Source organism: Amyelois transitella, chromosome 7, assembly GCF_032362555.1.
Source record: "Amyelois transitella isolate CPQ chromosome 7, ilAmyTran1.1, whole genome shotgun sequence".
Classification (NCBI taxonomy): Eukaryota; Metazoa; Arthropoda; class Insecta; order Lepidoptera; family Pyralidae; genus Amyelois; species Amyelois transitella.
The window spans coordinates 5,092,432-5,109,639 of record NC_083510.1 but is presented as its reverse complement, the minus strand read 5'-3'; the positions used below and the strand labels follow the sequence as shown (position 1 = coordinate 5,109,639).

General features: G+C 34.9%; 1 protein-coding gene across 1 annotated transcript in view; it reads left to right on the top strand.

Moving 5' to 3' along the window:
* The window catches only part of LOC106133786 (uncharacterized), a 98,471-nt gene extending 82,987 nt beyond the window's left edge, over positions 1 to 15,484 (top strand). The window contains exons 12-22 of the mRNA XM_060944984.1: positions 914 to 958; positions 1,877 to 1,986; positions 3,399 to 3,566; positions 5,080 to 5,268; positions 7,920 to 8,048; positions 8,698 to 8,775; positions 9,304 to 9,446; positions 9,811 to 10,041; positions 10,203 to 10,256; positions 10,418 to 10,540; positions 10,816 to 15,484. Of these exons, the coding sequence (XP_060800967.1) occupies positions 914 to 958; positions 1,877 to 1,986; positions 3,399 to 3,566; positions 5,080 to 5,268; positions 7,920 to 8,048; positions 8,698 to 8,775; positions 9,304 to 9,446; positions 9,811 to 10,041; positions 10,203 to 10,256; positions 10,418 to 10,507 (1,237 nt within the window). The 3' untranslated portion in view covers positions 10,508 to 10,540; positions 10,816 to 15,484. The remainder of the gene's footprint in view (positions 1 to 913; positions 959 to 1,876; positions 1,987 to 3,398; positions 3,567 to 5,079; positions 5,269 to 7,919; positions 8,049 to 8,697; positions 8,776 to 9,303; positions 9,447 to 9,810; positions 10,042 to 10,202; positions 10,257 to 10,417; positions 10,541 to 10,815) is intronic.
* Positions 15,485 to 17,208: the final 1,724 nt, after the last annotated feature.

Here is a 17,208-nt window from a genome sequence, read left to right as displayed (position 1 = left end):
CTGGCTTAAGGTCAGGTCAAGTTTAATTTAAACTAAGGAGCTTGCATGAAGAGAGTTATAAACGACTGTGATGAATGGAACAAGAGATCGTGGAAAGATGCAGTCTCTGCCTACTCCTGCGTGAAGGAGACATGATCATATGTATTAAAGGATGGATGTCTTGATCAGACCTTATGTATTTGCCTAAAATATTGAATACATTTCGCTAGTGTCTGGCAGGCTACTGTATAGCATGTAAGATATCAGTTAAATACTGTCTCTAGAGGGTCGCGGGTATTGGATTCAGCGGCTGAGAATGCAACAGGGAATGCACTAAAATAGTGATACTGTTTCACGTCAAGTGGTATAATAACTTCAAATAAGATAATTGAAGTGTGAATTGTGCGATAGTCTTGATACGAGTTTTTGTCAAAGTTGAATTTAAAAATAACAATAACGGTGACCACAATATACAAAGTTTAAGTGACAGTAACAGAAATTTTGCTTAGTCAGAGAATTGACAGCTTGTAAAGGTTTGGCAATATGGTAAAACCCACTATTACTTTTAGACATAAACAGTTCCTAAACCTAGATGCAAAGCTTTTCTCCGTTTGAAATATAATACACACATCTACGCTCATGCATTTCATTAACATTTTAGCGTATCATATTCATATTTGGATATTAATAAAACTCAAGTGTTATTTATTAATATAAATTTTTCAACTGATTTGGTTAATTTCGTACATTTAACGAATTCTTTCGTTTAGATTATCATCTGATGATAAATGTGTGATGTAAAAATGAATTTATTTTTCCAATGTTATTAACTTCAAATAACATCACAATTTGCACATTCATTATAAAATGTATGTACTAATCACATTTTCGTGTCATGTTCATTTTATTGTTTCTTCTTCTTGCAACAAAAAAGAAAAAATCAAATGTACCACGCGGTGTCGACGGTAATGGCCATGAGGTAACTGTGCCCTGTAGGTGTGCGACTATATCATGCGTCTTCTTACCTCAAGATTCCTTTGCTCGTCGTTTCTGTACACGTAGTATTTCAAAACCCCACATTTAGCATGTTTAGACATCCCACTACAACAGTCCTGAAATGTATGTTAAAAATGTTATTTTTTTTTTTTTTGCTGAATTTTATGTTGATTAGATACCGTACGCTTTTAAACAACATCCACCAATATTCTGACAGATTTACATAGTGAATATAATCACTATGTAAATTTGTGTTACAAATGCGCGAATATGTAAGTAGTATAGCGCTCAAAAAAATAGGGCAAGGTTTAACATTTTGTACTCTTTGATGAAAAGATAATTCTATTAATTTCAATTTTTAAGTGTTAATGTTTTAAACAATTTTTTCAAAAACTTTGCGCATTTGTGTCACAATGTAGTACCACTTTGCATGTACCATCAATATATTAAACCCATATCACTGATGCCCGATATATCATTAAATGATCATTTACGAGTACCAATTTGTACGTATAAAGTCAATACCATGATTTCCATGTCAGATAGTAGAGTAGAGCAATTTGGGCTATTCGATCGGGTGAGGTCATTAAGTATACCTTGTCTGTATGATTACCATCTACCTCGCAGACGACTCCACGTGCTATCTCCCCTTGACCTTCAACGTCATCGATCGATACTATGACGTGTATTACAACTTGATTGTGACAGTCTATAGAGTACTCAGTGATAAATGACCCACTACAGAAGAATATACTTGGGAAACATTGATTGCTCAATGCGTATGATAAAGGTTGCGTAAACATTCGCTTCCAAAACAGATTCAGCGATAACAAACCAATCTCATGCGATGTTTGTTTATATTGTAAGCAAAATGATTTCAATGTGAAATGTTGTGTTTTAGGAGGAATGGAGCCGCTCGGGACGCACGCGGAGATTCGGATGTTCACAATTTCCAAGAATACACTTACAAGAAAATTACCCCTTGCGATGTCTGCTCACAAGTGCTTAGAGGTAAGATAATGTCACAAAGTTTTATAGATATTGACGAATCGCAGCTAGTTTTGTTATCTCAAAGATCGCAAAGAAAGTCTTCGGGATTTTAAACTAATCTTAGTGACTTAACAAAGACCTCAAGACCTAATAAATTACTCAAGCATCCAACCAACTTAGCGAAAAAAAATATTTTATTCGTGGAAAAGGTTTTAGTGTGGTGGCATTCCAATTCGTCACATTTTAACAATGATTCATCCAAGTATAAAAGCTTGCTTAACTCGGTTCGTGCTTCGTACCTGGCACATTGTCGTGAAAATTGAAATAATGTAGGTTCCTTTATTTGATCTTTCGTACCTTGCACGAACAAATCCATTTTTCAAGTTCATTGACTGTTATTTTTCTTCGCGATTTTCAACCATTTGTAACCAATCTTTAGGTTAGACGTCAACCTTTTAGCCTTTACATGTATAGGTATGTACAGGTATACTATACATGTATAGGGACCGATTTCAAAGTAATTTTGTAAGGCCACTGAACCCCATAAACCCACAAATAATAATATAATATAAATTTTATTTGAATATTTGTAGTCAATGATTAATGACTTTAACTAACCTAATTGTTTTAAATTATACTTTATGTATTCTGAAAAATAATAGCTATTAACTTTTCTTGAAATGAATTAGCAATATTAAAACCTTTAAAAAATATTTTTCTGTCTCTTTGCTTGAATCTCTTTCAACGGTTTCGGGTTCCTCCCCAATGAGATCGTTTAAAAAAATATTTTTCTTTTCTCTGATTGTGGCCTTTGATGGTCTTCTTTGTATCTATGCAAATAATATAAAATTTTACTAGGGGCATTGTTCCTGTGGCAATTTTCAGTCAATTTTCTAAAGGTCGATTCTATCCCAGTATCATATTTAATTCAACTGTTTGTGAGTATTCTTAACAATCAATTATACATATTATTTTGGTTGAAGTACTTTTCGGTTGCGATAAAGAATGCGTTAATTTGATATATTCTGTGTTGTTAAGAATAGAACCACACCATCACTCCCGTGAATGCGATAAGCACATTCATGTTTTTTGAATCTTAATTCTATCATTCATGCATTCATTTATATAATCACGTCTATTATGTTCTATTCCAGCAGTGTTGAAAGACTGATAGGCACGTTCAGCTGTTAGGCTTTATGATAGAATTGAAATTCCAATAGCGACAGGTTACTAGCCCATCGCCTAAAAGAAGAATCCCATGTAAATAAGCCTATCCGTTAGTCGACACTCATCGACATCTCATTGGCGCCGGAAACCGGGTTCCGCATTCGCTGAATTCATTCAACATTGGCATTCGAATCTGTTGGCTTTTTCTCCCCTGTAAGTAATAAAGGCTTGATATGCAGGTACTTAGGTAATTTTTTTTTGCCTAGGGCACACCAGGCAAGGGTTACGATGCCGTCTCTGCAAGATGAACGTCCACACGGACTGCATGCCACAAGTTGGCAAGTGTCAGACCAAATCACGACTCCTGCGCAGGCAGAAGAGCACTTCGGAAATCGAGGCTCATAGAGTCCAAGATACGGCATTCGACGAAGAAAGTAAGAATAATTTAAGTAACAATTCATCGACAATATATTTTTTTATTTGTTAATTAGACGTTCAAAATTAACATTGGATGTAGATATGACATTAATTTGAATTATAACTTACTATTAGAATATTCTGAACAGAGTTAAAAAACTCAATCAATTTTTTTTGTAATTAATTGATTATTATAACGCATCCTCCATGCTTTTGATGTGCGCTACCTCTTTGGTTTTGGATTTCCCTTTTTATTTTGGTAGACTGGAAAAAACCCGATTGGGATATGTTCGCCATTGTACATTTTCTTTTAAACTGTTTTATAATTTGTCATATTTATTTATATGTGCAATAAAGAGTTTACAAGAAATAAATAAACGCGCTAAAAATGTATATGCGTAAGTGCTAAACTTTCAAAGTTTCATCTCTCTTATGACATCTGATCAAATAATCCAAATTTAATCAAGTTAAATGTATATAAACCATTAATGTTCTTGTAATCATAATACCTACTTCCGTGATGACATGACGAGGCATTTAATTCGTGTCACACAAATGTCATATCTACATACATTGTAGAAACTAATTTAACATTACTTACTTAATTGAAAAGAATATCGCATTAGGCATCGCCCATGGGTAGAATTATATCGCTTTAATATGATATACAACAAGATTTCTTTGTCATCAAATTATATGTAGGTATATATTTCCTAGTTGGATTTGATATTTTACCCAAAATATGCAGAGTTATGTATGGTCCAGTATTTCTACATATAGCGGTAGTCATACCTTCATTAATAATAAAATCTAATGCGTTTTGAAGCAGGTGTATTTTTAATAAGTTCTGCAATAATATGTGATTAAAATATCATGAGAAGTGTTTTTAACTTTTAAATTAGATCAGGAGTAACGCGTTTGTCAACTTGTTGTAAAACGCTACTTATTGCTTGTAGGTAAATGAAATTATTTTTATCATTATCTATGTATAGATTAATGCCTTCAGATGGAATGGTAAGTTTACCTAGACTGTTATTTTGACAGCTATGTTAGTCATGTAGATAGGGCTTACTGAAGTAAAATAATATTATTGTCAAAAGCTATAAACATTTTACATACAAAAAAGTAAGCTTTTACACGCAAAGCCAAACTGACAGATACACAGCTTAATCATCATAAAGTGCCAAACTTACAAACATTAAACATGAATACAACATCTTGATAAGAACACAACCTTATCCAGGAGTGCAAGATGGCTGGCTGCCTGGTCAGAGACTCACCCGCATCTCCTTCAAGGGGTCGGTCGAGTTTGATGATGATTTCGATAGCTACAATGACGAGGGTACAGTATTAGTCAGGAGTGATCCCCTAGGCCCCTTCATTATCAGAAGCCGAGCATTCAACAGTATTACATACAATTAGCGATAGGGTACTAACAATCATAAATCTTACTCCGCACATTTTAACAAATGATACATGTGCCCCTCGTTTTGGCGATCGCGTTTGTCTTTAACCGCATTTGATGCTCAGAGGAGGAAGTGGATCAGACCTACCAAGTTCTGAAGCGGGCCAACGAAATAGCGAAGCCGGGTGGCGGGGAATCTCGTGGGGGCCCGGTAGTGCGGGTGTCGGCGCCGGAGGAGACGCCGCCCGCGCGTTCACCGGCCCGGCCGTCCGGCGGGTTGGCCGTCGCGCCGCAACCGGTCTCCTCCAGCTCAGGTGTGGCGCCGCACCCGACCTCGCTCGCTTCTCCGCTCCAGCCGCGCCGTAGGCCAGGCTACCGTCCTTCGAGGATGCTCTTTTACACGAGTATTCCAGTCATCCCGACGTTGCTTCGCAATAAAGTGCACGCCGTCTCGCGCTTTAAAGCATCTGCCGTTTTTATATACATTCGTAGAACATTTATAGGTCCTTTTTAATATAAGTAGAATTTTTAGATTTGTATGACTAACCAGACTAGATAAAAAATTAAAAAGTAGTAAGAGATGGCTATCGTGCACTTTATTTCGTAAAGCAACATCGAACGGAGGAAATACCGCGCGAAAGAAAGCAACCACGAATCGACTTCAGCCTTTAGGCAGCTTCACTCAGATCACTCGTTTTCAGTAGTGTGAAGTTGTTTGCACGCATTGGTATAGTCGCGGGCGCAGGGCGGGGGGCGGGGTGCGGTCGGAACTGAGCGTCGACGTCGGTGTTGTCGGTAGGCGGGGTGCCGCGGGCCGACGGTGGAGTGCGGCGGCGACTCTTCGCCGGCGTCAAGAGTTTGTCCATGTGGGGCTCACGGTCTCGCCGCGGATCGCCGCAGCACCGGTCCATTTCTCTACCAGAAAGTACGCGCCCACGGCTGCCATAGCGCAACGCCCTCTCAGCCTCACAGCTGTGAATTATAAAGCTTTGTTTGTCCCGTCTTATTGGGTTTCGGTGCCTCGTTTTCATTGTGTGTTCAATATATTTATTTATTTTTTATCTTTTAGTTTCGCGATTGCAATGTTAGTTTAGTTTTTAGGACTAAAATTAGACGAAGCTCGGCAAACACACCCTAGCTGCTTGAACCAGTCCTTCCGCAGGGTCTATCATCTCATTGTTTAGGGAAATCAATGGAAGTCATTAAGTACAATCTATATCCCCAACCCACTTATTTGTTTTTTTTTCCTTGTTTTTATTAATTTGTACGTTTTGTTTTTTTTTTATTTATTTATTTCGTTTTGTTTGACGCGTATCTTTGCAGAATCGGAGCAGACAACGACGCGACCTTTCGGACAGCCCCTATGTTTCGTTAATGAGAACGGTGACCCTCCGCCATCGATTCTAAAGTCCACGGCCAGTGTTCGCAAGAAAAAATGAATAGTGACTTTTATCTCACGGAACGAGCTCATTGATCATAAAGCCTCGTAGTCGAGAGCGCTGACTCAGCCGGCGCTCGGCCTGTCCCAAGCCGCCTCTGATGTCTCTATTATAATCACCCCGAAGCGCCCCGCGTACTGTGATATGTATATTGTTACTGTTACAATAAAATTCAGATCTAAGCTTTATTTTCTAATTTTTCCCTCGTTTTGCACTTATTCACGATATATTCAATTCGGATTCGTCTTTTCTACAATCGGGCGTTTTGATGTAAGTGATGCATGGCTTGGCGCTGCGCGCTGACTGCATGATTTTTCTTGGGCCGATACCATTTTTAAATGAAACTTTGATAATTTTCCACTAAAAAGCACAGAACTGTCAAACATATCTAAACGCTTCTCAAATCACTAACTCACAATTCCATTTGAATCCCAACTCACGCCGAGCGAACTAACAAATGCAACGTCAACACCTACTAATTGTTCAAATTTAACACTGCAATTCCCACCACTGTTTTATTCAATCGATGTGTTTGTTTTCGTTTTGCTTTTTAATGACACTTTTCCCATTTGTTTAGTCCAAGTTTATAGGGCTTTGAACAGAAGAGGCAACAAACTTAGTGCATACTGTTAGTTTATAAAAATAATTATAGACTCGTACCCATTTACTTGTCCACACAGGGTCAATGAAGAACTCCAAGAGTGCCCAAATGTTGAGGCAGGCAGACCGCACCAGTCCCTCACCTGGTACCAAAGACATCGTATCTAAGCGAATCCCCGTAGATCTTCTATGTATTAACAGAATCATTGCATAAATGATAATTTTGTTGTCCAACCACATCCATGATGTCACTTTTCTGTTATGGTACTCAAAGAACGCTGCTGATGACGGGCTAATAATCAATATTTTACGTTACGTAGTCACTTGAAACATCATTAAATCATTTAATGCAATAGCCTTCACTTTATGTAGTCTTATGCATTTTAAATCATAGGTTTTGTCTCGAGTAGGTATATTGAATTCTTAGGCAACTTATTTTTGGTATGTTTCCTATTTATTTTTAAGAATTTTACTAATTTGCATTGCTTACGCACTCTTACACTGTGGAAATTTTTGTATCTTCAAATGATTGTTTGCCTGTATGTAGTGTTGTATATTTACACTTTTAACTAACCCACTAGAGAACTCTACCACAACATGTTCTTTAATTTTTTAATTTTAATTATCAAGATTTTTGTAAAATAATCTAACAATTTTTAATAATTTGTGGTATAGTTCTCTTTACTTGAAATAACAACACGTTAAAACTTGTTACAGAATATTCATGTAGATTTTGAATGATATCAATCTAGTATCAGAGACTTGTCAATATCATTAAAAAAATCACCATCGAACGAATTTATTTGTAAATATATGACCATTATAATCAAATCTTCTTTGCATAACGTAGTGAACTCATGAACCATCAGACGTCAGGGTTGTGAGCTTCAATGGATGGCGTCAGTGATGCTCTGTGACTGTTATAGCGCCGCACTCGCCGAGACGTCAAAAGTTGAACCTTAGGATGAAGAGCCTTTCCCTGGATTCGCCGGAATGCGGGGAGCTTCGACGACGACCGGCCCGCGACCAGCCCTCACAGGGCAGCAGAGTACTCTGTACGAATCGCCAGTAATATCCTTGCCTGGATCCAAATAACCTTTAGCTTCAACACTCTTTTTGTTTTTAGCTTCTAGCTCAATGTTATGTATAGTACAATCTCCATTTTGAGATATATTTGCAATAAATTGTCTGATATTCACTAAATTTGAATCAAGAGTTAGATCACGTTCTAAACAGATATTTATTATCGTGTAATTCTTAATTACCTTATGGGTTCTTTGGATTCCGGATATGTGTCAAATTGTTGTGAGCACAAGCCATGTTATCCTCCTGGTCTCCTTTGGCTTAGCTTGTGTGTCATAGAATAGGTTACTCATGATTTATATTGTTTAGAAACTACTTTTGTGGTGCGCTTTCGTCGTCGTTAAAAAGGTGAACATGAACGGTGCAGTGTTCTTTCTGCTTTCGACTTGTGCCGTTGTACTAATCTACATATATTGGGAGCGAGAAACAGACACTTTGCGACGATTGAAATATATAAGTACATATTGAAATTCAACATTGGAAACAAGAACTCACAATCATTGGCAAATTCGATTTCAATCTCATTACCGATCATACATCTAGAAATCTCAAATTAGAATTCGTAAAATTTCTGTTTATCGATACATTGCATGCAATTTATGTTGTCTTTTGTTTTTCTAGGTAAATGCAGAATGCTTAACATGAGACATGGCTTACATAGAGTAACTAATCACTCGATTTGCAAATACACGTTTTCATGTACGTTACACGGTTTTATGTAATAAAAATCAAATCTCCAAGTAAAGCATTGTTACATAATGGCATGAAACAAACGTAGTATTTAAATGATAATAAACTAAAAACTTGCACGTAGAATTCTACCACTTTTTAAACTAGATAATTGCAGTTCTGAAAACGTTAGATATTTCACTAATTCGATAGTTTGTACATTAGATTGTTTGTACAGACCTATGTTTGTACATTCTCTGCATGTATAATATTTTGAATTTTCACATGAAAAGCTAAAAGCTAATAGAAATTAGAACACCTAGGTGAACCACTTGTGTTCCACGAGTCAGAAAGGGAAATATGGAAGAACAACCTAGTGAGCATTCAATTTAAAAAAAAGAACGAAAATTACTAAATTTACTTTACGAATCCTGCTAAAGCCTAACCTATCCAATATATGATTTGATCTTTGCACAGTTTGAGTGAAAATTTGTTCCGAAGCAAGTTATCTATACTTAAAAACATGACGTTGTCATAAGAATTTACCCTGATGTGCAGCTCCATCGTCGCCAGTACATAGCAGGAAGTTGTTGAGTGCCCGTGGGGGTCGAATGAGTAGCGTGGAACTGCCTGATGAGCCTGACAAGAGCCTGTCTTCGAATAGCGCAAGTCCATGCCCGTCACCTGTCAAGCAAACTGGCGTAAGTGGTTAATTTCTCTTTTTAAAGGATATTTTTATTTAGTGTTTCGTTTTTTCTTCTTACCGAAGAAGTTGAAGATCGGAACTGTTCAATCCCAATGAGAAAAATCTTATAGGATATTGCAAAATCGTTCCATATAGGTAGCTATTGTTTCCAAAAATCGGAGTGTTTAAATCCTTTATCCATTTTTTTTCCTTCAATCTTTTCTAATGTCACTAGTTTCTATGTCCTGCTGAGCTACAAAAATATAAAATCAATCACATGGTTAAGCCATTAATGCGTAACAAAGTGACTTTCGCATTTATAACATTACTTAGTATGAGAAATATGGATTGTGCAAAACACATATTATCGAAATTTCCAGAAGCACCAACGTCTGCTACCAACGAACTTGTACGTGATTCTCTACAACTTCAAGTCTCGTCACGCTGATGAACTTGACCTAAAGGCTGGGTACAAGGTCACGGTCATTGACACCTCCGACCCTGACTGGTGGAAGGGCAAGTGCCTCGGCAAGATTGGATATTTCCCTTCTAAGTACTGCACTAAACTTCAAGCCGGAGAAAGACCGTTGCAAGTCACACACAATTTGCAGGCAAGTTTTGTATTTAACTTATTTTTCCGCATGTTGGGAAGTGGTTTCTTTATCTTCTGAATTAAGTTTAAACTATCTGTCTTATTGTGGAACTAGTGTTATGGAACTGTATACCTAGTACAATGTCGGCAAAACAATAAGAATTTGCTATTTAATTCCAGGTATCCGATGGTGATAATGGGTTGATGCTCTTGCGCGATCAAATAGTTATCCAGGTAAGTCTATTCGATATAAAGAAATATTTTTCCAAAATTAATTCAATAATTGCAGATACCTGTGATATCGGTTCTCTAACTAACTTTTGGCAGAATTCAAGCTTACGTTCCATTATATTTCCTTTCTCTAAAATATTAATAAAATTATGTCTGGAATATAGGTTGGTGATGAGGTTGATGGGATGGTGATGATCCGCTCCGGCGACAACCGCCAGGGCGTGTGTCCAGTAAAGTTCCTACAGGAGGTGTGACGCTTCAAACTGCCTATCTTCGATATCATGAAGGTACGAGTACTATCTTTTGCCGATAAGTGGGCTTGAATAATATTTCTGGTGTTAATATTGCATCCTTGCTTCTTTGGAGAGGAGGCAGAACATATTCCCGACCCGTTTTTATTTGTAGCCAATACTCGACTCGAGATCTTTATTGCTCAAAGATAACAGTAAAAACATTACTATGTAAATTTACTCAACTGTTAAGTTCATAATATTTATACCTCAATGAAGAACAATTATCTTTTTTAAGAATATTCATTGCCAATCTTAAACTTATATTGCAGAAACGCGGGTCTTTATCAGAAGAAAGAAATAGGCTTCAAGAACCTAAATACACACGGAGTGCTCCAGTCACACCTTGCGATAGCGAAACATCGACATGGTCCGACAAAGCTTGGGGAAGCAGTAAAGGCTACGACTCAGGGTCAGACAAGGCTGGTTATGACGAGTCCTCAGATGGGGTTTGGTGGTGGCGAAGACCTCTGGACGTTAGAAGAACCCAATGCCGTCGTTGTGGGGCCTCTTCGTCTACTAGGCCACTAAGAATGATGCCCTGTGCTGGAGTGGCCCAAGATGAATACGAGCCAAGTGGCTCTCGTCCACTTATGTCTCGTGACCGGCCACTGCTTTTTGTAAGGCAATTTTTCTTGTAAACAACTTTTGGTCACGATTTGGCGGCCATGGTAATTATGATCTATATAAAAAAAAATTGATCTGCTGTCATTCAGACGTCTGGTACCTTTTGTCGTTTTTCGCTTCGGCTATAAAGTCTGAAGAAATCACCAAAAAATGTTGATGGCCGTCGATGTTCCGCGATCGCTAGAGGCTTTTTGTCATTTCCTTATTTATGTATTGTGTAGTTTTTGTGCTTCATACACCTACATAACAATTTTTGTGATGTTGTACATTCTTTTATTTTTACTTCATGATAATAATAATTGATCGATTTGATCTCTTGATTGTGACCTTTCTCAATCAAAACCTTTCAGGTGAATAATCCAATATTTGTACAACTTGTTCTCATAATCATATTGATACGATTTTGTATCTGTTAGTATTTAGTACACTCATGTAATGCATGGAGTACTTAAACTACGCACCTGAGATCTATTAAAAGTTTAGAAACTAAAGTAAGCCGCCTTCTACCCAGCACATTCCAAAATAGAGTGCAATTTGTTTCTAACAATTAGGTTTGTGGTTTGTTCTAATTTACATTTTACTTTTTATCGATTCGTGTGCAATTTCTAATCGAGTGTTGGCGTGGGCTTTGATTATTGTCTACGAAAGTGAATAATCAAAAATTTAAGGTTAGCCCTAGTAAAAAGTAAGTAATCCTTATCACGTAACACTCCGTTTGCAAGTACTGATTTTTTAAAAGATTATTATAACATATGGCCTACTTTACATCGCGATACCTTATGTTTAATAATATATTTAGCATTACTTATTATACTATATATTTAATATTATACAAAAACATTCAAGTTTTGTACGTTAGGTCCTTAAAATATTTCGACATATCATTTTTCGTATATTAATTTAACGGTGATAAATTTAATAAGCTAATTATTTACTAAGCAAATTTTGGAACATTTAATGGCCCTTGCTATGTTGCTGCCAACAAAATTATGAATTTAATCCAAACTTTAAATATGAAATATATTATTATTATGAATAAAATATTAAATTATTCAGTATAATATTATATATAAAATGCATTTTATGAAATAAGTATCTTATATTCATAGATGAAGGGAAACCGAAATCAAATTTCGAGGAAATTAAAGTTAATCGGTAATATCATTGTACAATTTTAAGTTACGAGTATAACCTTACCAAAATTCTGGTAAACAAGCGCTTTCTGTGGGATAAAATAAAAATAATTAATTTATCTAAAAACCTTTCAAATATAGTTTGGGGCTAGCTCAAATTGTGTGATTTATTCTAATACACTATTTTATTCATATAAATTATGTCTTCGATTGGATTAAGTTTATTTTGATATCACTTCTGTTTACTTAAAAGACAGTATTTTTTGTAATTATCTTTTTATATGTATTTGTCAGATTCATGTACGTACTGTTTATTACGGATTTACTAATGACGTTATAGTAATAAATAGGTTCTCGGAGAAGGAAGCCACGTTTAACGATCCATCCTTGAACCTAACTGAAAAAGAATGGAAAGTACGATAATTGAATAAAATACCAAATTTTCGGTAACAGGCAAATATTATTTTGAAAAAAAAAGCCAGTACTTATAACCAAATGCCTAGTTGCGAGCAAGTAGATGTTTTCCATAATACATAAATCACTGAACATTTTTTCTGTAGAGTTTTATTATATTTATTGCGAAACTAGTCAATCTTCCTAGAAGAGCTTCGTACTTATTACAAAATGTAAGTTAATACCGTGCCATTTTTAATAGTTTAGCTACGAGTATATATTTTTAACCACCTAGTTACCAAGTTATGCTCCAACTAAATATAGACTTTTATTACGCACTGTCCGTGACAGGTCGAGGTGGCAACGAATGTTAATTACTCCCATTTTTTGTTACCGCCATCCGCAGAATTTGACTGCTACTAATTTGTGGACAGTATTGTTATTGTACTCAATGCTATCAGTAAAATTTTTCTGTTTACCTCGTAAGGTACCTATTTTTGTTGCAATTTTGAACATCATGTGTAACTTTAGAAAATAATTGATGCTATATTTATTATAAGACCTTTTCCCTTTTTCAATTTTAAAGCACTGTTAATAATTTTGTTTTTTAGATAGCTCATGAAGGGATTTAATTATTTTGACGGACTGATTATGAATGTAATGCAGTTGTTGTCATACCGGCCTGTTTCAACGACATTATTAGGGTACTGACTATCACATTCATAATTATTTATCGTATAGTTTATAAAATAAAGGTGACATTTAATAATGCGAGTGACCACATCATCGCACATACTTATATTCCAAATTTCGTGATATCATTAAGGTGACATGTAGACTATTCATGTATCATTGTCTTGTAAACAAGCTAAATGAATTTCAGGTATTGTTAGAACTGAAATGATATCACGATAGGAATTTCAAAGAGACAACAAACATAATATATTTATGAATCGTTCAAAGAATATTTTTATTTGCCAACAAAAAAGTCAGTGCCTATATTTATGGTGTTTACTACTTATGATATGCTATATTTTTACACCATAAATATTAACCATAATATTATATTATACTTCTACATGACTTTATGTTTTAACATCTACAACATTTTATAAAAATAACTACATATATTTACCCATTTTTTTGCCCTAAAACAAGGGACAAATAATCGTATTTCTGTTCACATATTGAACCGTCCCCTTGAAGTTTTAAGTACTGTAACTGAATTATTATATAAAATAATATTTATGTAAGTATACATAGCAGATTATGAATTGTCGTAAGAACGACACTGAAATGAGTAAAGCTATATTTATGTGTTATAGAATACTAATGTATTGGTAGATAGCTTGATTGAATGTCTGAAGTGTGAACGAAACGTAAAAAATTATACCTATTATAAATCGATAGAAAATATATGTTTATGATAACGTAAAAACACATACTTACCTACCCAGTTTTGAAAAGAACGTTTTTGGCGAATATATCCGTCATAATACTTACTATAACATAAAAACGGATTAACGTTATTTTTAAGTTAGTTATGTTTATGAGTTTATCACGACTGCTTTTATTCCAATTAAGAGATGTGTCATTTAAAGAAACTTCTTAGATGACTAGCTACTCATGCCAAACCATCTGCCATGCCAGGTACCTACTAAACTACCTACTTATAAGTATACTAAAAATATATATATACCAAACAAAAGAAATATGTACCAAAAAGTAATATCAACAGTTTTGAGTTAATTTTGTTTATTTTCAATATATGACAAAAAATGGGGTTTAAAACGTGAAGGTTTGAAACAACGAAAGAGAGGCTGATTATGTAGATGGTAGCAGGAGAATTTTGAAAACAATTAAACGGTGTGTGGAACAATATGAATAAATTTTTTTTCATGTTTGACAATCTTTCTAAATTATTTTCCTAGTAAAAAAAACTCTTCAACAAATCATAACGCCTTATTCTGATTATTTTTGTTTACAAATCTCAAATATAGAAATACACAGGTATCTATCCCTTATTTTATAAAAGGTAGATAGTAATAGGTAATAATTATGGTTTCTGTACGATGATATGAAACGTTTAAAAAGTATAAGTTTTATAAGCAAGAATTTTCACTTACAACAAACACACCTATTAGAAGAAATATCATTTAATTATTTCCACACGTTTGTGTAGACAATTATTTTCAAAATGACTAAATTAAAATTGAAAAGAACCAAGTTATCCTAAATGTTATGTGATAGAGCATAGAAATACCTGCTGAATTCCCAAGTGAGATGTTTTATAATATACCTAAAATTAATATTTTAGTATATTATAGTAATTTAAAAGTGATAGAAATATTATAAAATTTAAATTATAGATGTTCGACTTAACTCCATTATGTAATTGGCACACTTCGATTAAGTGACAAATTTTATCACTTAAGATATTTTCTCAGATCTTTCTTTTTAAAATGAATATTTAGATTTTAATTAAGTATTTATTGGGCATTTTGGGTTATCAATATATTTGACTGAATAAATTCATCATTTATTAATTTTGTATCTACACAATTTGACTTTCTATTAAATAATATTCTTTGAAATTAAAGGCCAGCGAGGGGTTTTTTTACTGTGGTCACTTAGCGCATTGTGCCAATACCTAAAACTTTTTGGAAAAAAGTCACTTAAATGTTTATCATGGACACGAATTATTGTATGAGCTAAGTATAGTAAGTACACCATCCTTAGATTTATTATTATTGATGTACCATCTGCAATTTAGTCATTCGTGAATAAAATGATTATTTAGTATTATTATCGCTTTTTTTTTTTATTTATATTGGTAATTAATTACGTTGTTGTTTTATTTCCAAAATTTAAAAATGTTGTGTTAGAAATAAAATAAAGATGTGTCAGGAAATGTTAGTTTTATTCTACAACTTTTTTGAACTTAAAAATTCAATTAAAGGTACCTTCTTGCTAACCTTTAATAGAGTAATAGAGTTTAGTAGGTCTGTAAAGAATTATGAACTTTATTTTAAAAGTTGAATAAGAAGCTAAGAATGCTTTTTATTTGGAATCTAAACAATGCACAAGCATTTTGTTGATTTGACCAAATGCCCAAAGATGGCGCTACACGTTTTTAATCTTTTAAATGAAAATCACACTCGAGACTTCCAAAGAGTTTCCTTTACATTGTCGCATGAGAAGCTCTTGATCCTGAAAATTACTTCTTCCAACTTCTAGCATAAATTCAACTTATAATGCCATTGTAATTATTTCATACATCCTTCCATATAATCACGTCTTTATCCCTTGCGGAGTAGACACAGCCAGCATTCTTGAAAGATTGACAGGCCAAGTTCAGCTTAACGATAGAATTGAGATTCAAATAGTGACAGTTGTTAGCTCATCGCCTTGAAATAGAATCCCAAGTTTATAAATCTATCCCTAAGTCGCTTTTTACGACATCCATGGGAAAGAGAGTTATATTTATAGATATTAAGTTAAAGATATTTTTTCACATAGGTAGGTAATATAGGTATCTGATGCGTGTACTTTAGTACCTACATATATCACTGCACTTATGTTTTTATATCATCAAAATATTATAAAGTTTTGCGATAATGTTGTTGTGAGTAAGAACTTATCACTATTTCAGTATGGTTCTTAATCACGTCTATAGCCCTTAAAGTACGAGATAAACAGAGCCGACGGTCTCGCAAAGACGAAAGGCCACATTCAGCTGTTAGGCTTAATGATGGAATTGAGATTCAAATAGTGACAGGTTGCTAGCCCATCGCCTAAGTTTAAGAAGTATTTAAAGTTTATAAGCTTATCACTTAGTCGCCTTTAACGACAAACATGGAATTATATGGATATATATTTTTCCTTATCTGTTGAAAAAAAATAATATCATAATTTTCTAAAATTTATTTCTAAAACTTCAGTAAGGGTTACCAACAACTAAAAACATGGTGTGCCTTAAAAAGTTTTGCATTTCACCGCGCTTTTTCCTCTTTCATTTATAAAAAAATTATACTAAATATACTTACACCTAAAAAGTAATACTTTTAGTTTGTTACATACGAAATAAAATGCAGATTATACATTCTAACGCAAGTATCGAACCGAAACCGTGGATGTTACGCTACGCTCTATGCGCAGGCTGGCAAAGTATGCATGGCAGCAGAACGGCAAGTTGCGACCCTAGCCTCTCCGCGCTGTGTCGATAACCCTGCAGCAAGACAACCCACCGACCATCACGCCTGCGCCGCCGTGACGTCGCTCAGAGGCGGCCTTAAACTGGCCGCATTCCAACGTATTCGCAAACTCAACGCCTTACATGCTTATACACATCGAACCCAATAAATAAAAAAATATATATGTTTTTTACCCTCTTTATTGTACTTAGATACAATATTTTGGTTGCTATTTTCCAAATAAATGAAGACAATAAGAATTCCTACAGAGAAATAAGGCTATCTTCGCAACTCCAGTGTGCCGCCTCTGCGCCAATCG